General features: G+C 37.3%; 1 protein-coding gene across 13 annotated transcripts in view; it reads right to left on the reverse strand.

Annotated features, from left to right (window-relative positions):
* The window catches only part of ncor1 (nuclear receptor corepressor 1), a 97794-nt gene that overhangs the window by 72306 nt on the left and 3726 nt on the right, over positions 1 to 21762 (reverse strand). For 12 of the 13 annotated variants that reach the window (XM_067407367.1, XM_067407360.1, XM_067407359.1 and 9 more), the window contains exons 2-8: positions 13643 to 13850; positions 6944 to 7035; positions 5986 to 6187; positions 5607 to 5786; positions 4332 to 4445; positions 2561 to 2617; positions 2412 to 2464 (exon numbers count right to left, since the gene is read on the reverse strand). In XM_067407367.1, the coding sequence (XP_067263468.1) occupies positions 2412 to 2464; positions 2561 to 2617; positions 4332 to 4445; positions 5607 to 5786; positions 5986 to 6187; positions 6944 to 7035; positions 13643 to 13750 (806 nt within the window). In that variant the 5' untranslated portion in view covers positions 13751 to 13850. The remainder of the gene's footprint in view (positions 1 to 2411; positions 2465 to 2560; positions 2618 to 4331; positions 4446 to 5606; positions 5787 to 5985; positions 6188 to 6943; positions 7036 to 13642; positions 13851 to 21762) is intronic. The other variant, XM_067407363.1, reaches the window with a different exon arrangement.

Here is a 21762-nt window from a genome sequence, read left to right on the forward strand (position 1 = left end):
CAAGATTAATGCTGCTTGTTGGAAAAAAAAAAAACTTATGTCTCACTCACTTATAATTTGTTTAAGCCTCTAAAAGACACTCTAAATAGTTCTGGCTTGTGTTCGAAAGTCCGAGGGAAACTACAAAATTGGCGAAGTGCATACAGACTGGGACTAGAGCTGCCGCAATACACCGGTATTGACGATCACAATGATATCTTAAAAATTAAATACTGATAAAATCGTGTTAATATTACACAAATAATAATATCAAATTATCCAGCAAGAAACCAGTAGCAAGTACCCAGTGATTCACCAGAAACTCTCTTGTATTTTGAGTGTAATTTATTGGCCAAAAAAAAGAGAAAACACTAAAACACAGTAGGGCTACACCCATCACCTGATTTGATACCATCACGATATTTGGGTGTCGAAACAATATGTATCACAACTTTTAAGAATTGCGATTCTACAAGTACTGCGATTTGATATGATGTTTTTTTTTTTTTTTTGCTTTTTTCTAGACAATAGGGAAAAGTTGAATGATACACTTATACATAATGGTGCAGGTCATATATCTGTAGATGTCGCTCTATCTGCTAGGGCTGGACGATTAATCGAAAAGTAACCGAAACCGAAATTCAGAATCTCTAACCGACGTAATTTTCCCATGTTTCCCATAATCCTGTTAATACTTCCCCCTTAAAAACATACTATCATGTGTGTAACCACATGACTCTGCCCCGTCCAGTCAGTGGCATAAAAGCAAAACACGGAGGTGAACGCCGGTTCAACACATAGTGATAGCGCGCGAGCAGTGAGCCTTGCGTCTTCACTAAACTGTCAGTTGTGTTTGTTTTAAGGTTTGCCAGTTTGGACATTCAAGTGATTTTAGAGGATTGTATGTGTATTATTATATCGAGCTACCGTGCTCGCATAGCTACATTGTGGCATGAACACTCATATAAACAGTAGCTGCGCAAAACGTGAAGAACGCACGCACTGAGAGGAGCACAGAAACTAGTTGTCAGTGCTGTCATGTGATTTATCACTAAAGTAGCTTAGAAACTCAAAACGTATTATAGCATATTTTTCTACTTTTAAAGGAACTATTTACAACCCACAGCTTCACAATTAAAAGAGAGACGGTATGACTATTTCACACACACAATCACTCATACGGGTACTGTACTAATTTATCTTTATCTGATTTACAACAAGCAGAAATCTGTAAGAAATGTTATGAACCATAGATAAAATAACTGCTGAAAGTGAGCCTATGATGTCAAATCGCTCTTTCAATAGGAAAAAATATACCACCATTTAATAGTCAATCATATTTACAGTACAAACCTTTTCAGTGAACTATGAGAGCAAAAAAAACAAACAAAAAAAAACAAACAAAGTAATCATTCATTAACCATATTCGAGGTAAAATGTTCAATTAATCGAGGTTTTGGTTTTAGGCCATAATCGGATAGCCCTACTATCTGCCATTTTTCACTTTCTCGTGTCAAAGTAAGAGATATGATGTCATGTAATACCCACTGATACAACACATATCAACCTCTCAGTGCTCAATGCTAAAGATTTTTCCAAAACGGTTTGATTAAAAGATTAAAGATTTGGCCCGGTTAGGCCAGTGGTTCAAATTTTTACTTGCCCTGTCAAAATTTTCACTGGTCCCACCACAAAAAAGTAATAAATAAATAAATAAAATAGGCCTAGTTATTGTCTTTGTTGTTTTTGATCCATAACGGTTGTGACAACAAAAACTACTAGCCTAACTCGTATAAATTTCAAATACTGTTAAAGACAAGTAAACTGTCAGTAATAAAATAAGAACAAATATTGAAATTATGATCAATAGCATAAATACAACAGAACAAACATACAAATAAATGTCGGCATTGGTGAAAAGATAATGGGCCGGAGCCAACTCCACACAACACTTCTATATTATAATTTTTGACATTGACATTTGCATAGCAAACCTCTAATATTGTGAAGGCCCTAAATGGGACCCGGAACAAGTAGGTATACATGATACTAGATTTCTGAGCGATAATGAACCACCAATAACTAGTTTTTGGCCTATAACCAATTTCAAAATTACTATTTTGTCTAAATTAATTAATTACATTTAATCATATTATTAAATTATTGCATTTCAAATTATTAGTGTTTTTAGGCATTAACTTAAATGACAGCAAAGAATTACTTAAATAATGCAGGAAAAAAACAAAAAACAAAACACACTTCTAATAATGGCTAATAATCAAACATGGTACCAATATATTGTGCATCCCTAGAAAAACTGATGATGAACTAATCATCTAGTATGTGCAATCCCATTCCCACACATCTGATTGGTCATGTCAAAGTAACCATCAGCATTATTTACTGTGAGCTTAAAGAGAGCGGATACTCACGTTTTAATGTTGTCATGGTAGACTTTAGTATCAGAGGGCTGGTTGTACAGAGGCTGTAAAGAAACAGGAAACAGATGCAAATTAAGTTAGATGAACACACACACGCAATCTATTGCATCAGAAAAATTGCATTAATTTCACCAACTCACCAGCTCCACTTTCGGCCCCAACCCTTCCAGTATCTTATGGGCTTCTTCAGCCTTTTTCTGTGACACATCAGAGAGAGAATTTTGGTAAAAGAGACAGATGTATGTCCCTGTGTTTCTGCCTGCTGACACACCACACTAAACGAACAAACTATGCTCTAATTTTTTGACTGTCAGCTTTGATAGATAGAATGTGTGAAACTGTGTGTGTTTCAACAGCAGAAACAAGCACACAAACAATTTATCACTTGTTTCTCCTCCAGGGTGAAAGGGATTAAAAATAAACATGCCAAAAAAAAAAAAAATAATAATAATTTCCTGAGCTGCAATGTTCTGTCTGGGAAACGCCTCCATTACACAATCCCACAATTCTTAACACTCAAATCTACAATCTGTTTTTGTAACAGTTGCAAGCATTTACTAAGCATATATGTTGTCTGTGTGTGTCTGTGTGTGTGTGTGTGTGTGTGTATAACTGCCTCTTGATGGAAGCAGGAAATTCAGAGATGTTTCCAGTCCAGACGGAGTACTGTAGTTTTGCCTCACTTCCTTTATCTGTTTTCTTTCTCTCTCACCCTTTTCACCTCCACGTCTCAATTCATCTGTTCTCTCTCAGTTACTGTGCTCAGCTACCTTTCCTCCCAAAACATGCAAACAAAAACTGCCATATGCATGCATTGCTAAATTTAGGTGTTCAGAGTGCAAAATACAACACATAAATACAATTTAAAATTGTATGAAATTACAAAATCACAAGACATCACTGTGGCCAGCTGCATAAACATAGCCACCAAGTTTTTCTTACTTTTCAGATTCAAATTAGATCAGTCTACCTTTTTGTGTCTTGGAAAAAAAAAAAAAAAAAATGAGATGACTAACTTGTAAGACTAGTCTAAGCAGTTTATGCCACCAACCACATGTCTTGGCTGATCAGACGTCAATAAACAGGCAGAAACAAAAAAAGCTTTCATCATAACAGAAGTGACATCTTACAAGACCATATTCAAGTTTTATGAAGATTATGCAAGACCGTCATAGTTCAAGCTTTGAGTTAAAGGTGCCATCGAACGTTTTTTTACAAAATGTAATATAAGTCTAAGGTGTCCCCTGAATGTGTCTGTGAAGTTTCAGCTTAAAATACCCCATAGATTTTTTTTTTATTAATTTTTTTAACTGCCTATTTTGGGGCATCATTAACTATGCACCGATTCAGGGCTGCTGGCCTTTTAAATGCTCACGCTCACGCATTTTTCACTATTGTCCTTGCTTGCTTACTTAGTCTGATGATTCAGCTGTGCACAGATCCAGACGTTAATACTGGCTGCCCTTGTGTAATGCCTTTGAACATGAGCTGGCATATGTAAATACTGGGGGCGTACACCCCGACTGTTACGTAACAGTCTGTGTTATGTTGAGATTCACCTGTTCTTCAGAGAAGACCTCTTAAACAAATGAGATTTATATAAGCAGGAGGAAACAATGGAGTTTGAGACTCACTGTATGTCATTTCCATGTACTGAACTCTTGTTATTTAACTATGCTGAGGAAAATTAAATGTTTAATTCTAGGGCACCTTTAAGTCACATTACACGGTCAACAACAAAATGTAAAGAAAAAAAAAAAAAAACACTCTCAGGAAAGTAATTGCTCACTGTTTAAGCACACTCTAACAACACTTAAATATATGATCTGTAAAGAGCACAACCCTCTAGGCTTCTTGGTGTCTTTCACCCACTCTTTCTCTCACACACAATGTATAAAAATGTGTTCGTACCCGGTTCTCATCATAAATGATCTGGACGATGCTGCGATGTTTGTGTTCCACAGGGGGCGGCGTCACTGGCTTTTCTGGCTCTATTGGCTTTGCTGCCTCCTCCTCCAGTTGTTGCTAAGAGACAACAAACATGACAATATACCTTAAATCTGAAGCCTGAAACAAGCATATAAACATACACACACAAAATATAACTCACTCCAAAGTCTTAATGACTCTGTTCCCTGGCTCGACTTCTTTAACGCAAGTCTTACTGCTTAGAAAATTAACAACACATCTCTCTGTTTTAGCATAAAAACTGAAGCATCATTCATGTCCATAGTACAAATAGTGTGGGACAAGTTTACACAGCAAAGTTAAACACTTGGGTATGCGCAATAATAATAGTGATACTTGCCTCAGCAAGCACCACTAATCAGAGGGATGCATGACTACACCAGACACAATAAAACTTTCTTAACGATGTGCAGAGGTGAAATATTGCATTCATACACATCCTCAAAATATTTCCCCTGTGACATTCCTTCTGAAACTGCATTGTTTAATTAAATTGCTGCTGAAGTGAGACTTATTTCATCTCCTAAACATGAGCGATCAAACAAAACAAACTGAAGATCAAGTGGTTGCTGCGTACGAAAAAGAAAAGTCTAGTGGAAAAAAAATTATTTTAGTCAGACTGAGACTTTGACTTCCAGTCTTAATGAGGAAATGAGTAACAGTTTATTGGTTTTTGTGTCACAGTTTTCGTCATCATGCCAGAACAGAAGGGAAAGTACCTTCAAACAACCAGCATCCTAGTGTCTCTACAATCAGATATTTTAGAAAACAGAGTGAGGAATGAATGTGTACACTTGCTGCTTCTGGGATTATCATGATGCAGTCCTGAAGGATTTGGCATTGCCATCAAATAGAAAGAATAGTTGGCACAGACAAAGGAGTTGTGACAAGCCTCTCAAAAAGGGCAACATTTCCCACAAGGCTTATGGATAAAGACTTAACAAAAAAAAACAACCCACTACTGGTAGTGAGCATCAGTGTAAGGAAACTTTCCAATAACATGAAGCTCAACCCTGGGACATGCAGGGAGAGAGTGAAAAGGTCAGCAGTTTTGGTTGTGATTTAAACAAACAAATCTTGTCATCACATAAATAATGCCTGAAATGGTCATAAGCTCTTTATTTACAAAATTAACAATAGCAGAGCTGAAAGCAAATAGTTCTTGAGCTGTAGCAGCATTGAAAGACTCTCTCATCTGTGTTAAGTGAGGCTACACACCTGTTTCTTTTTCAGTTTGAAAATCTGCTGCTCGACCTTGGCAATCTCACGGTCAACACGGTCCATGCTCTGAATCAACTCCTCTTTAGAGAGTTTGGAGGGCGACGTGTCCGCATCTTCACCCACCTGTGGAACTCCACCTGGGGATGAGGCCTCCACCTTCACACTAAACTGGGTTTCCTGTCCCAGAAAACAAAACGGAAAAGGAGAGGGAGCACAAGAATAAGTATAAGCATTCAAACAACTGTAACAGCCAATCTGGCCACAATAGTGCAGCTACAAATGAAATAAAAACTGAAACCTGTTTGTTTTATGGAAAAGGGAAATGTTTAAATCTCTCACACTGGTATTCTTCTGGTATGTATGTACATTAAATCACCTTCTTGACCTCTCCAGAGGCCCTGATGGTGTCCTGTATGGCATGTGGAGGGGCCAGTACGATGCCGGTGGGCTGAGCTCTTGTAAAGTGTGTTTCAGATACGTTTTCAATGCGGGGACGCTTGGCCTCAAGATTTTCCTGATCCTGCTGACCTGGTACGGCATGAAACTGCTGCTCATAACCATGTCTGCGCTCCGGCGGCCTGCAGGAGACAATGTAGATGATTCTAATTACAATTATTATGCTTCAAAAACCTCAGAACCAAACAGTATTACTGAAAACAACACAAAACAGTTGAATCTTCACAATACTAGCTTTATCACAATTATTTGATGTAAAAACAATTATTTGTGCATTATATTCCAAACACATATCGACCAGCTTTCCAGCTTTCAGCTACACACAGAAACTCAAAAGGCTTAAGGGTTTAGCAAAAGAAATTAGGACAGTAATACATTGCTATTTTATAGTAATATTCTTGTTACTAATGCTCAATTTTATACAAAATGCAAAACATTTAAAATATTACATTTATGTCATTCTACCTGCAATATTTATTAATAGAAATGTTTTATATATGCAATATTTAGGCTAGGAAAGGATATCATACATTTGTCAGTGAAAATAAATGAGTGACATAAATATACAACTAAATAGTTAAATGCAATAATTTTATTAATCATCAACTGAAATGTGATAATGCTGTCAGCTCTGCATAATATTTCCAAGTTGTTTCCAAAAAAATTATTCAGAAGGAAATCATGCATGGCAGGACAGATTTTATCCATCTGGATTTATTGGAGTGGGAGAGTGTAAAATCTGTTGATATGATATTATTGATTAATATCTGTACTCTGCTCACACATTCATCATATGTTATCTTTAAATCATGTAGAAATAAAACGAGCATAGAATTATATCTCAAGATGGAAAAAGGGGGTAGGGGCGGTTTTATCACCTCTCAGTCCCAGGGTGGAATTCAGACAGTAGTGAAGGTCTGCGGCGCTGCTGGTCCTGCAGGGGGCTGCGGTAGTCGGGAACTGTGAACTCCTAAACAAACACAGACACACACATCAGATAAGAAACACAGGGCAAAACAAAAACCCATGGATGAGGGCTCAGAAGCCTTCAAGACATGTGGGCAGAAAGACAAAGAGTGTGTATGAATGTGAAAGAAAGAAAGGGATAAAGAGATGAAAAAAAAAAAAAAACTCATTGTGACAAGTCAGCCCCCCAGAAAGTCAGGAACACACCCATCTCCACTGAACGACACACACATGCATATCTCTGCTCCTTCACAAATGTTCTTTCAGTGTACATTCTAGTAAAACATGCCATTATAAAAACACACACATAAATCTGTTTTTAACACATTCACTGCTATAGATGAGATGATCATATTCACTCTCAATTCATCATTACGGCTTGGGTCCATTTTAGAACCGTTTCCAAATTTCCAAGAACCGTGGATTCGATAAGACATGCATATTTCGATTCTGCTTATCGATTCCTGTGTGCTCATTTTAATGTGTTTTTACACCATTCAAACGCAAGATGATGTAAAAGAGAACTTAATTTGGGGCTTGCATGCCATTTTCTCTGCTGCACACAAAAAGCCACTTCATATAGTTCGCGAATACTGAACTAAGTTCTCTTTGCCGCCTTCTTGCGCTTGAATGCACAAATACACAATTATGTCAAAATTTCCTCATAAACCAAGTTGTTGTTTTTTCTTAAGTTTTAAGTAAAAGTTGAGAAAGAAAATGCATGTGTAATATAACATTAGATCCATGCATTTGGTCTACAGCAGCCTTAAATACCTGCAGCTGTCTGTGTTTAAGGATTAATCTATATTTTATTTAAAAAAAGAAAAACAATGCAGTGTTATTTTACAATTGATTCATTAGAGTTCAATTTCTGTAGTTGAATTTTGTTAAGTTGTATTTATATATGCTATTGCTAATTTCTTTATTTTTTCTTATTTTATTATTGCTCCAACAGAATATTTTGCAGAAAAAATTATTAAATTTTTTTTTTTTATCTTATTGGAATTGAAACTGGGAATTAATAAGAATCAGAATCAATAAGCAGAATCAGAATTGCTAAAATTCAAACAATACCCAACCATCATCATCATACCACTCGAAAACCACAGACACTAGCAGAGCAGGACTGAGAGCAACTCAGCAACCGAAGCTGCCATGTGTGAGTCATTTCTTGAAGCTAGTTTAATCTCTGACTAAAGTTCAGTTAAAAAGAACCAGGCAAAATCAGGGCAAAAGACATTCATTAACAACATCAAGTTAAAAGAATTAATTCCATGAAAGTGGCACTAAGTGTTATAGCGCTCCTGCATCACAATTATTCAGAGCAATTCTACAAACAAAACTAACCAGTCATGGGTTCTCTGAAAGACTAGTTGGTCTTATGGAATCCCTGACGGGCTATGCTCTTGTCAATCGCACAATGATCAGACTCATTTCTTAGCATTTTTGTATTTTTTGAAACTCTCCGTTTCAGAGAGCTCTCATTAGGATGTTGTCAGAACAAATGAAAAACATGGCCACAGTTTAATGTCATAAAATGAATACTGATATCAGACAGTTTTGTACAGCTAAATGGTGACAATGCAATCACAGTTGTCTGAATTGGCTGCGGTACAGCAGGATTACTGCAAGATCTGCTGGTATGAGGTCACCTCACTGAAATAGACAGACATCAGATTTCCTCAAGAAGACACTCACACTTTGTGACCATCTGTCCAAGAGATGCATCTAAACTGCTAACAACCTCAGAACAAACATGGTCATGTCCATGTCTGCAAACAGGAAATGTGTAAATAATTGAGTAATGTGAATAAAAAAAGAGAAAAAGTGCCAAAAACGAGAAAGAACAGCTGGGGTCTGTTTATTTCTGCTTCTCTAGCTCTAAGGAATGTACTACAGTGATACCCAAATTGATTTGTAACGTTGAGGCCCAGCCATTTCTGCCCTCCTTTCATCTGAGACAGAGGGGGATTGTTGGGGAAATAGAGAAACTAAGCTTAAAAGCAATTTGCAGATTAAAAACTAGAAGTCATTCCTTTACAATGAGAGTTGGTAATTTCCAGAGACATGAGCAGTAGAAACAATTAGCAATGCGTTTACTTGTTATGCAAATTAGCAGACTTGCTTTGACACGATTTGACACGATGCAACCACTACCAATAGGTGTGAAGATATTGAAGCAAAATTGGTCAGTATATCCTGAGAGATACTGTTACTGAGTATAAGAAAGATGAAGGAGAAGTTAATGTAAAATCAATGTTCCACTCTTTACTGGTCCATGCATTGGTCCATAGTAGGCAATTTGTTTTATAAACACTTTTTGTTATACAGGTTTAAACTCTCTTCACATGCTGATAGCAATCAATAATAGAAGTGGTCTTAATATTAAAACATGTACACATATCTTCTGTGGAAGTCTCAGGACCAAAAAAATGTCCTACCTGCTTGTCAACATATGTATTTCCATACCTCTGTGCACCCTGCTCACACAGACATCACACGTCACCAGCGCATTCCATAAGGCTAGGGGTGGGCGATATACACCGGTAGACAAGATTAACCAGTAGAAATTTGTCAACAGGTAGAGATTTTGGTCTATCGTCTCTATCGCGGTTACTCTCACGTGACGTTGCTGTGCTGCGCTGTCACAAAAGCTTATCGTTTGCATGCATTTTTAAACATTGCAGTTTCTAAACAAGTGGTTTTAAACCATTGAAATGCAGTGCGTGCGCTTAGAGAGACAAACGAAATGAAGCCGCTACAGCGTGTGAGAATTGAACTGAGGACTGAAGGTACAGTTGAGAAAAGGGACAGCATCCAAATTTACCTGCTGTCATTATTAATGCTAATCAAACAACAAAAAAGAGAAAATCCCTGCTTACTTTCATAACTTTAATAAGAATAAATGTATATTTCTTTTACACAGTAAAGACTATGCATTGTTTTTATACATTTGATGATTACTTCACACATTTTATGTAATATTTTTAGTGCTTGAAGTTTTTCAGTTCTATTTCATGTGTCTTTTTTCTATTGTAGTTTGTTTTCTTTGCTCTTTCTTTATCAGTTTATTTGTATTCAGTAAGCTTGAGTTTTTTTAGACTAGTATTCATTTTTTTAACTATTTTGAAAATGGTGATAAGAATTATGAAATTCCAATGGTATGAAAAATTGATGTCAACCTTATTTATAGCAAAAATTACTCCCATGATATATATTATTATCGCAATATAAAATTACTCATATCGCGATATAAGATTTTGGTCATATCGTCCACCCCTACGTAAGGCTATGCAGAGTTGTAGACACAGTCAACAAGTGCCAAAAACAAACAGCAAAACCCTTTACATTTCCTCCTGAAAAAACAACAACAAAGAGTGCCAATATGCTGTGTTCACGCCATGTCACAGCCGTAACTATGAGATGGTAACCAGTAATGTTCTACCCGGAGCTGTTCACGTCATCAGGCTCAGATTTATGCGTTTCTGTGTCAACACGATCAACGCCGAAATGAATCTGCAGCAGTCAGGTAGTACAAGTAAGAGCTTTGTAAGTTGTTTACGTTCATTATTATTGTAATGTTATGTGCTTTGAGACATGACGTAATTTAACGCAGTCTCTCGTATAGTGACATTTTGCAAACTCTGTTGTGTGTGTTGGGTTCATGTGTTTTGGAGGAGGTGTGGCTTTGGAGGGTGCTCTGAAGGGAGGGTGGGATCTCATGCTTTCAAAGCTAGCTTGCTATTGCTAACCACTCCGGAAGTGCCTACCCTACCTTTAAATCAAGTCGCCCCAAACTATTTCAGTGCTGAAAGAACTCTTAATAAGTACTCTATTCAGTGCCTGATTAAAAATTAAAATCCACTGCCCAAAATCTGCAGACTGGCTCTGACTTTTGGCAACTATGATTGGTCAGATGGCCCAATCCTTTGTGATTGGCCTACTGCGCACACCGCACGCCCATTGTAATAACTGAATGACAACTATCAATTCGCAAGACGTTGTTTACAATGTATGGACAGAAAAGATGGCATCGATTTTACTGTATCAATTTGAGCCCGAGTCCGACGATGAAGCGTCTGAAGTAGTCGATCAACCATAAACTGATTCTCAATCACAACTGGAGTAGGACGTTTCTATATGGTAAGCGTCACATTAGTTTCTGTTATTTACAATACGTGATAGCAGCGTCACTGTTACACTTTATGTAAGTGCACCTGTGGGAACTGTATCAGAATTCCAAGCAAAGCTGAAAACCTCTAACAAACATTTAGGCCAGATGTGTACACAGACTTTTTCGTCATAACTATTAACAGAGTAAAAAATGGCTATATTATTGTTTGACATTACAATGGGTGTTTACTGTTTACAGAGAGAATACTTCAACTAGTTAGCATGGACTAGCATCTTAACATCCTATTACAATACAGATAGAGCTCCACTCTACTGTAATAATAAAAATGCAGGGGAGAAAAACAGTTTGTTTTACAGTTATGTAAGCGAACCGGGCCCACAGCTATGTAAGCTGAGCACAAACATAAATAGCCGATAATGCATTACACTTTATAAACAAAAGTCATGCTCCATCCTTGATCATTACTCCAAGTAATAAGACAGACAAGCTGCATTAAATGCCACATTTTTAGACAATACTGGACACACATCTGAATAGCAGAATTACAGAAATATGAGTTAGCTGTTAGCAGGAGACATACAGACTAAGGTGTACATTACACAACATAACATACAAAACGACGAATTTTGAACGATCGCTAGAAAATATAAACATCAATTATTAATCATACTTATAGGCTGAGATTCAGAGGCAGTGTTTCCCACAGGATTTTTGAGACTGTGGTGGGTGAACATCGGTCCCTCTAGGGGGGCCTGGGGTCCGGGATTCATTGTGCAAAACCATGCTAATATGAAACGCTTCAAAACAGCAGCACAAAACGCTTTTGCGCATTCCAGGCATAGAATGATGTGCTTAAAGCAATACGTAGTCACAGCGCACAGCTGCTCTGCGCATTGAAAAGTTCACGGCACAGAGAGAGTCCGTGTATATCTGCATCTAACAGTTTATTGAATCATGACTCTTCTCACTTTTAAATTCCAGTTATTGTGCGTGACACCAATTCATAGTCCTTGAGTTGTGCAATCTAACAGACACCCAGTAGCCAGTATGATGACATCATTCAGAAACAGCAATAAACTCCAGCAAGATAGTCAAAATAAAATTTTATGCAAATTATAATGGGAATATATCATATTGGAGAGTTTTACCATACAGACTGTCGTTACCGAACACGACGCGCTGTTTGAGTGCTGAACAGAGAATGATTGACAGCTGCAGCGGAGAGAAGACAAGTTTCCGTGAACTTAAATTTAACGATGTACATATTCTTCCATCCCTAACATGAAGCTATGGAATGGTTTCAGATGACTGAATATAGTACACAAAAACTTAATTGGTGCTAGTCTATTTCTTGCTCTATGACTTTTTTCCGTATAAAAGAGTGTAATTATCAATTGGTCATTTAAATATCACGACAGGCCTAATTCGTTTAATTTTGAGATTGTGGGAAACACTGAGAGGAGCAAGCTGGTCCAAATAAACTGGGCATTGATCCATATTTTAAGACCAAGCGTTTTGTGAATCCTGCATTAAACTCCCAGAGGTTTGAGAAGCAGTCCTCAGTAAAATGATGGGAACACACCAAAAGATTGTACTGCTGCGGTATTGTTGAAAAAATTTATTTTCCCTGGCGTCTACGCACGCAATAAATGGGCGGGCAATATGCTAATGTTTCGTTGTGATGTCAATGAAACGGCTTGGGATTCGTTTTACAAACAACTTGTTTAATTGACTCGAAGGCAGACTCTGCTCATAAGGTGGAACACCAGAAATGCAGATTTTCAAAATTTATGGGCAGTTATGCAGCCAATCAATAATGTAAGATCATTCAGCAGTAGAAACTCCCATTACAACCAATAATACATCAATTCTCTAGCAATAAAACTGCTGTACGTTTGAACGCCCCATGATGCAGCACTTGTTATACAGAGGTGAACAATTAAGTAGGTTAGGGCTGGCTGTTAGGAGAAAGGAGGTAAACAGTGAAAATTTAAATTGAAAAAGTACAAATTTGAACCACTGTCCCGACCCGACCCAACTGGGCCAGTAGAAAAAAAAAACCTTAGCATTGAGCCCTGCAAGTACATGTCTAACTAATGTGGGTTTAAAACACATGGGTTGTTGGTATTAACATCCTACTGGTATTGACATTTAGGGATAAACAGAGGACGTATAAACCCCATCATGCTTGTTTCCTGTTTATAAATTTTACAAAACACCTTTCTTGTTAAACGAAGGACATGTAATAGCTGTTTGCAGCAGTATATTAGGCCTGCTCTGAGAGAACTGGTGGTGCTATTAGTCCTGTGGTTCAGGATCTGCACTGTACATGCAAAATTAAACAAGATAAGTCCAAAGCAGAATCGATTCAGGAACAGGAAAGTTACTTTTACATTTCTACTTCAGTACCATTCTCATTATGTAGTTTGTTGGCAGTGTAACGGGCGGTGTAAGCAAAGGTGTTTGTGGTACTGACCGTCGGGTGGCGTGTGGAGCTGAAGGTGTACTGCACGGAGTGTGGTGGGTAACGGCTCTGCTCGCTGCTGAAGGACCCCTGGCTGGGGGGAAAGCCCGAACTGGACATGCTGTGGCTGCCTGGTGGGGTGCCGGAGGCTCAGACGGGGCCTAGAGCACTGCTACTCAATCACGGCCTCAACGACGGCATGATTGTGCTGTCAAACCACCTGTGGAAGAGAGAGAAGGGGGAAAAAATATAAGAATATTTCAAGAGAAAAAAAAATTGTGATGGATTCTTCGGTACAAACTCTTTACATGAGCGAGCAAATTTTTAAAAGGTCTCGGATCACAGTGTGAGGCCTATTGACAAAACATACTTTGTTTTACAGGAAGGTTTGCCATACAAATGTTCTGCTTGGTTTTCCAGAAAAAGCGCTGGCATACTAAAACCAACAAAAAATGTTTCAAATCTTATCAAGCCCACAAGATTTCTAATGATGTCAATATGTCGACACAAAGCACATCAACGAAAATGACTGCACCAAGTGGCATCTGTCTTTTCAAGAATGACTCAATGCTCCATGGCTCTGCCTATCTGCAGTTGTTTTTATTGTTGGGGGGGTTCTTAAATGAAAATATTCTCTCAGTGAGACTTGGTAACTACAGGTAAAACCATACATGGCTTCTCACTACCACTGTCAAATGATATTATATTATGATATGTTATATAGGGCTATTAAAAAAAAAACTAAACACAGGTACAAACTACACCTTAAAAGACATGAATAATATATTCCCCTACCCACCTAATAAATAGATTACAATATATATGGCTATAACATAGTTTTCAACATAAATATTCAACATTTCCACAAACCATGGTAATTTACTTCAGTTCATTCATGGTAAATGTTTTAAGGGTGGTGATTTTGGGATTTAAAAGTCTTGTGTCTTCATTCATGGCACGTTTCTCCTGTTTTCCTCATCAGTCTTGTTGGGAATGTTAAGGCTGTTTCATCCAATTTAAAACTAGTTTAATCATCAAGTAATTTGTAGTTTGTAAATGAGAGGTGTCTGTCGAATTGAAACGCTTCTCACTAGCATTGTAAACACGAGCATTGACTAGAGTGGCCGCGTATCAGCTCCGGTAGCTGCACCGCACACGCGTGCAGTGTAAACGAGGCTTGAGTGATGCATTTAAACGACGTGAACCATACAGCAAGGATAGTACGAAGATATCACGTTCAGAATTATGGAATTCATTTGGTTGGTAACTATCTGCTTGGCCTCCTTGTTTCTCTGCTTTGTTATTTAGGAAGGATGGCACAGTAGCTTACATTATTTTATTTTTTTGGATCTGATATAGTTGGTTCCTCAACTATATCAGATCCAAAACTAAGGTTTTTTTCTCAATACAGTTAATTTAGAGTTAGTTTCTTTTCTACAAATGGTGCAAACTCTGCTAGATTGTAGATAAAAGATTCCCATTCCCCTGCCATTCTGTGATCGGCAGTGATCGGCAATCGGCAGATCATGATCTTGGTGATCGGTAATCGGTGATCGGCCCCAAAAATGCTGATCGGAGCATCTCTACAAATTACTGTATAATCGATAAAAAAAAAAAAAAAAATGTATTGCCTCACTCCATATCATTTATAAAAAATATATTGATATATTGTACAAACTCAATATATACCACCCAGCCCTAATTCATGTTTAGTTTTTTTTAGTCCGTTTGTTTTTTGCTGTTGTTGTTGTAGTTATAGTCTATAAAAGCCCTTCAAGGTGCACGTTTTGCAAATTAGCTTCGGCTACAAGCACTATGACACTTGCATTGGATGGCTGTTGTCTCAGTTTTATCTATATTATGTCTGTCCCTATCCAAATAAACAGAAATAATTTGAAACTTGTTTGAACTTGTCTTATATTTGATGAAGTTTGCATCATTAATTTTGCTACTTTCCTGTTTGTTATTGTAAGGCTGCTTGGAAAAAAAACTTCTATTGTTTAAAGCGCTGTAAAAATAAAGGTGACTTGACTTGTTGCCAAAGCACTGGTACACCAGATGTCATATGTATTAATGCATGTAAAAATGCACAGAAACTAAAGGATGGCTCATTTTTATGTTTTTTTTTTTTTCTTCTGTTAAACAAAAAGGTAGAATAATGCACAATGTAATCTAAGGGTAACATGGACGTGTGCACAGCATTCGCTGACTCAGTGCTGTCTCTTGATGTAATGTCTTGTGAAAGCACACCTGTTGACCTTAGGCTCAATGCCGGTGCTATCTGTGGCTGGACAGTATCTCTCCTGACACCTGACACGTACCAGCAAAATGCAACAACAGAAGATGCAACCAAAGGCTTCAGTGGTTTCAGTCCACAATCTTTCCATTATAATAGACAAACTGTAAACCCAATAATAGTTAGGCTATTCCGGTGACCCCACAAACACTTCTATTCCTCCATTCAAACCAATGCATTATCATCAGAGCAAATGCTGGACTGTTCCATACAGGTGCAAGTATTACCATTTTACTTAAATATTAGTAAAGCAAGAGCACATTTTTTGTATAACCCTGAAATAAATGTGTTCAGTTAAGACCTTTTCATATCAGGTCAAAAGGTCAAGGGCATTTATTTGGTTATCAGAGATCACAGGTCACACTTCAGTACACACTAATAAGCTCTGCCCCATGTACCAACACGAGAGTCTGTTTGCATACCCAAATCAGTCAGCATGAATCTCCATGACTGGAGCTGGCTGATTACTCCTCCGTTCAGAACGTTAGCAGATGGGATTTTCCATACACACTTCATAATGCTTATCTGTCAGAGCCTGAACAATAGCACAGCCTAATCAGGAGGAGATACAGCAGACCTATTATTTGATATGTCCACACTTCACTTTTATACCTTTTGTCTCTCTTTCATCAGGTTCAACCTGCTCCTCCATTTAATTGCATCCATTCATGCCATAAATTCGACCTAGGCCTGTCACGATTATGAAATTTGGCTGACGATTAATTGTCTGTTTTAGTGTCATATTTTTGTGTGCTTCATTAATCAAATAATTGTGATGAGTTTAAAACTTTGTAAGTTATCATTTTGCAGTGTAACACCGTATCTACACCAGGTGCGAATTTTATTGCATCACACCGCAATAGCTAAAAGCTGTCTACACAGAATGAGACAAGGCCACCATTGGAAAGCATTCGGACTATGTCAGAAACAGAACGGGGAATCCATTTACTGTCAGGACGAATTTGACGCATCGCGCCACGCCGCACCCGGTGTAGACAATATCCCTGATTATAATGGGTTCTATTGTCTTTTGACGCGTCGCATCATGCCACTCACGTCCAGTGTAGACACGCGGTGTAAGGTTACAGTTAACACCTTTAAATATTAAAGAAATGTATTCAATTCAGTAAATAACTGAAACAATCAAAACAAACTGGCCAATCACAGAAAAGGGGATTATATAGGGCGAGGGATCTCAAAGCCTGGACTGCGGTCCGGATCCGGAGGGAATTCAATCTTGAGCTGCCTCCATTTCGTATTTCAAGAGCACTAATTTGTAGCTGGTTGCGCTATATTTGAGTGATGTAAACACAAATTAATAATAAAATTAAAAGAAATATCCGATTCTTCTCCATTACACGGTCGTTATTTACATCTCATATCATCAATAAACTGTTGTGTTACCAAGGCAACGACAGTCGCTTTTGTATTACATTCCAAAGGCCAGCCGTTATCAGTGCCACAGTCGAAAATGAAACCGTAACCGTACCAGCTGGCCAGGATCGGCACAGAATGGAACGGTTATGCAGAGAACCGTTCAGCCTGACAGTGGAAAAGCAGCTTTTACCTACCTCATGTTGTGTTTTGTTCATAAAAAAATGCTGACACTTAAATTAATGGTTTTGCCACTTTTGTATTTGTTATTAATGTTTTTTGAATGCAAATGGAACTTTATTTTTTCAAAAAATGTGGTTTGCGTTGATTTGTTATGCATGTTATGCATAGTTTTTTAATAACCAATTGTTCCGGACATTTAACATTGATGAAAATTCACATTTGGACCTTTGAATGTAGACTTTGTGAACCCCTGAAATATAGAGTAGGAACTAACGGTCACTTTTTTTAACTGTTAAACACAATCTAGAATCCACTAAATGCACACTACTTCATTATACAGAAAAACAACATATTAATAATATAAGCTATGACAAAAAAAAATATTAAGTGGGAGTAATTCAGCAGCAAAAAGTAATTCTTGAAAAAAATCTTTGGTGCAGAGTAATTTTATAAAACCTAAACATGTTACTAAAAAAAAAAAAATACTATTTGTATTCTTATAAAATACATTAATTATTCATAAATTCAACTAGGGCTGCACGTTTAGAAAACTAACATTGAAATCACGCTTGAACGATTTGGCTTAGTGCGATTATGAAATCGCAAAGGCTGCGATTATTTTTTTATGTGTGCTTCTCAATGAAGTATGGCTCCAAATGCAAATTCATTTGAAAGCACTGCGAGTTTGAGTTGCTTATAATGTGCATTTGAAAAAGCAACACGCGTCAGACATCTTTCCAGACATGAGAAGCATTTATTAACATCTTGTCCAACAAAATATATCATTTAATAACATGTTTTTACAGCAAACTCACTTCATAACGACAGTTCAGCATCCTTCTGTGAGATGATTCTTACACAGAATAAGGCGTGCTTATTAGTCATGTTTAATCAAAGCGTTTCAATCTTCTGTTTATTCAGCTACAGTGATAGTATGATGCCCATAGGGATTTCCTGGAATGACGTGTGTTATCTACTTCTGCGGCAGGGCATATTTGCAGTTTCTGCGCGAGAGCACCCTCTAGCTTTCAGATGGAGAAGCATTTACTACTGATCACAGAGCCGTACAGCTCTGACAAGCTACGCATGAAATAATTGCAGCCTTTGCCAAATGGCGTGATTTAATTGCGATTAATTATGCAGGCCTACATTCAACAATTTTTATTGTTATATATAAATGTAAAGAATTAGCCTATATACAAATAATATACAATTAAAAGATGCTTATTTTAAATGTATTGTGCAGTTTTTTTAATGGGGCACCATCATATGATAGATACAACAGAAAAAGACTTGATAATGATAGTATTTGATCATTTTTCAGTGCCCAAAACCATGAGTATATAAAATGCTTCAAAACAGAGCAGCACAAAATGCATATGTGCATCCTGGGTGCAGAATGAAGTGCTTAAAGGGTTTACCCAAAAATGAAAATTATGTCATTTATTACTCACCCTCAAGTCGTTCCACACCCGTAAGACCTTAGTTCATCTTTAGAACACAAATTAGACAGCAATGTATAATCAACAAGGTCCAGAAAGGTACTGAAGACATTGTTAAATCAGTCGAAGTGATTGCAGTGGTTCAACCTTAATTTTATGAAGCTATGAGAATACTATTTGTGCACAAAAACAAAACAAAATAATGACTTTATTCAACAATCTCTTCTCTCGCCTTTCATTATCCTTACGCAGTTGACACAATAAGCACAGTGAAGGCATCCGTGTTCACGTCCGAACACTGGCTCAGTATTGGCTGACACTGTTCACATGAGCAGCACAACGCATGTACGTGATGCTGATGCAGAAGCCGGCCAATAACGAGTCGGCGTTCTGACATAGAACCTGGAAGCGCTGGACGTAAACAACGTTTAAGAATGACACCGAAGAAAAGATATTGTTGAATAAAGTCGTTATTTTTGTTTTGTTTTTGCGCATATAAAAAGTATTCTCGTCACTTCTTAAAAATAAGGTTGAACCACTGCAGTCACATCGACTGATTTAACAATGTCTTTAGTACTTTTGTGTGGTGGTTATATTGCATATGGGAGGAGTCAAGTACCTCTCGGATTTCATTGCAAATATCTTAATTTGTGTTCTGAAGATGAACGAAGGTCTTACAGGTGTGGAACGACATGAGGGTGAGTAATTAATGATAGAGTTTTCATTTTTGGGTGAACTATCCCTTAAAAGCAACATAGAATCACAGTGCGCAGTGAGCATTGAAAAGTTCAAGTTACAAAAAGAAGAAATGTCGAGTGCACAAATCCTAGTGTATTTCTGTCCAACAGTTTATTGATCATTTGTTTCTTCACAGTTTTAAATTACTTTATTGTACGTTTGAAGCTTATTCATAGTCCTTGTGCTGTGAGATCTAACAAACACCCGGTAGCGAGTACAACGTCATTTAGAAACAGCAATAAACTCCAGCAAAATAAAGTAATTTTATGCAAAACCATAGCCTTTTATCTACAGATCATGCATTATAACGGGAATCATATTGCAGAGAGTTTTACCATGCTGACTGTCGTAACCAGACGAGGCGCGCTGTTTGAATACTGAATGGAAAATGACTGACAGCTGAAGTTGAGCTAAGGGAAAGCGAGCTTCTGTGAACTTTAATTTAACGATGTAAATATTCTTCTGTCCCTCACATTAAGCTATGGAATGGCTTCAAATGACTTTGAATATATTGCACAAAGACATAATTGGTGCACATAATCGGTGTGGTCTATTTCTTTTGGTCCACGACTTTCCCATCCATAAAGAGAATAATATAAACAGGCACAGAGGCAGCATTCACAAAACATCAAACATTGACACCTCATTTACAAATTAAACCTGACACTGAAACACTGTAAAAGCTAAATATTCAGCGCAAGAGAGCAGACAGAGAGCATGACACTCCCACAACCTGCAAAATCCAGGATTTGTCAGAAACATCTGCTACACTGATGTCATTTGGCCCCATCAACACCACTATAGAGATAAATTAATATAAAGAATAACTAAACCACCACTCTAGACATGATTTGATTTGTCAAGGAAATATTCAAAACTCTTTAAAAATAATACTGAAAGGTATACATCTATTTGTGCTGGGGAAGATTATTAAATCTTAACATTAACAATGATCCAAAAAACAGTTCTGATGGTCAAGATTACTTTTGGGAAGAGGAGGATCAACTTAGATCAGCATGAAATGGCAACCTCTTCCAGAGGGAGTTTCTCTGCTGGCCAATCTTAAAGAGACAGTTCACCCACAAAATGAAATTGAAATCATCTCACCCTCATGTTGTTACTAACCTGACTTTCAGTTGGATCTATGTTGTTTGGACTCCAAAGATCTTATAAATATCTTTTGTGTTCCACAGAAGAAAGTCATACAGATTTAGAACAAATATCCCTTTAACCCTATGCCGGCTATGTCATCGCTGACACATCAAACCAAGCTGTGGTTATGTTATTGTAACTCTTCAACCAATTTCACTATCAATATTGTTGCGGCTGAGAGTAGACAACATGCACTTTTTAGCAATATATGGCTTTTTATGGTAATTTCTTTTTTGTCAGCAAATGACGGTAGCTTACCGGGAGAGCGGGAAGAAAGGATTTGAAGGGAGAGATACGGTGCATGGCAGGTTAGAGAGTTTTGGATTGCAATAAACAAAAGAAATTAGCAAAAACAGTGAAGTAGTAGTACACAACAAGAGGCGACTAGGATGATTTTTTTATGAGACTTGGGAGGAGGCTCTAGATTCTTTCATTTATTATTTAAATAAAAAAATAAAATAAAAATGTATTCCTTTTTTTTGACTGTTTAAATTCTATTTACTAACTCAACACACATTAATGGTCAATAACTAATTTGAAAGCCATTTGTTTTCTTTAAAAAAATAAAAATAAAGTGTTTATAAAGCTTATTCCTCGTCTGGTATCGTTTAAAGCCCTTTGAAGCTGCACTGAAACTGTAATTTGGACCTTCAACCTGTTGGTAGCCATTGAAACCCACTATATGGAGAAAAATCCTGGAATGTTTTCCTCAAAAACCTTAATTTCTTTTCGACTGACGAAAGAAAGACATGAACATCTTGGATGACATGGGGGTGAGTAAATTATCAGGAAAAGTTTATTTGTCCTTTAATGTTAAAGCTGCAGTCAGTAACTTTTTTTGGTAAAAATTATCCAAAATAAATTTGAGCAAGTATATAAGCAGCCAGCGTTCAAAACTCTTTAACTCAAAATCTCCTTACCTCAGCCCGATTCACAACAGTAAGCTT

This window comes from Chanodichthys erythropterus, chromosome 13 (assembly GCF_024489055.1).
Source record: "Chanodichthys erythropterus isolate Z2021 chromosome 13, ASM2448905v1, whole genome shotgun sequence".
Lineage (NCBI taxonomy): Eukaryota > Metazoa > Chordata > Actinopteri > Cypriniformes > Xenocyprididae > Chanodichthys > Chanodichthys erythropterus.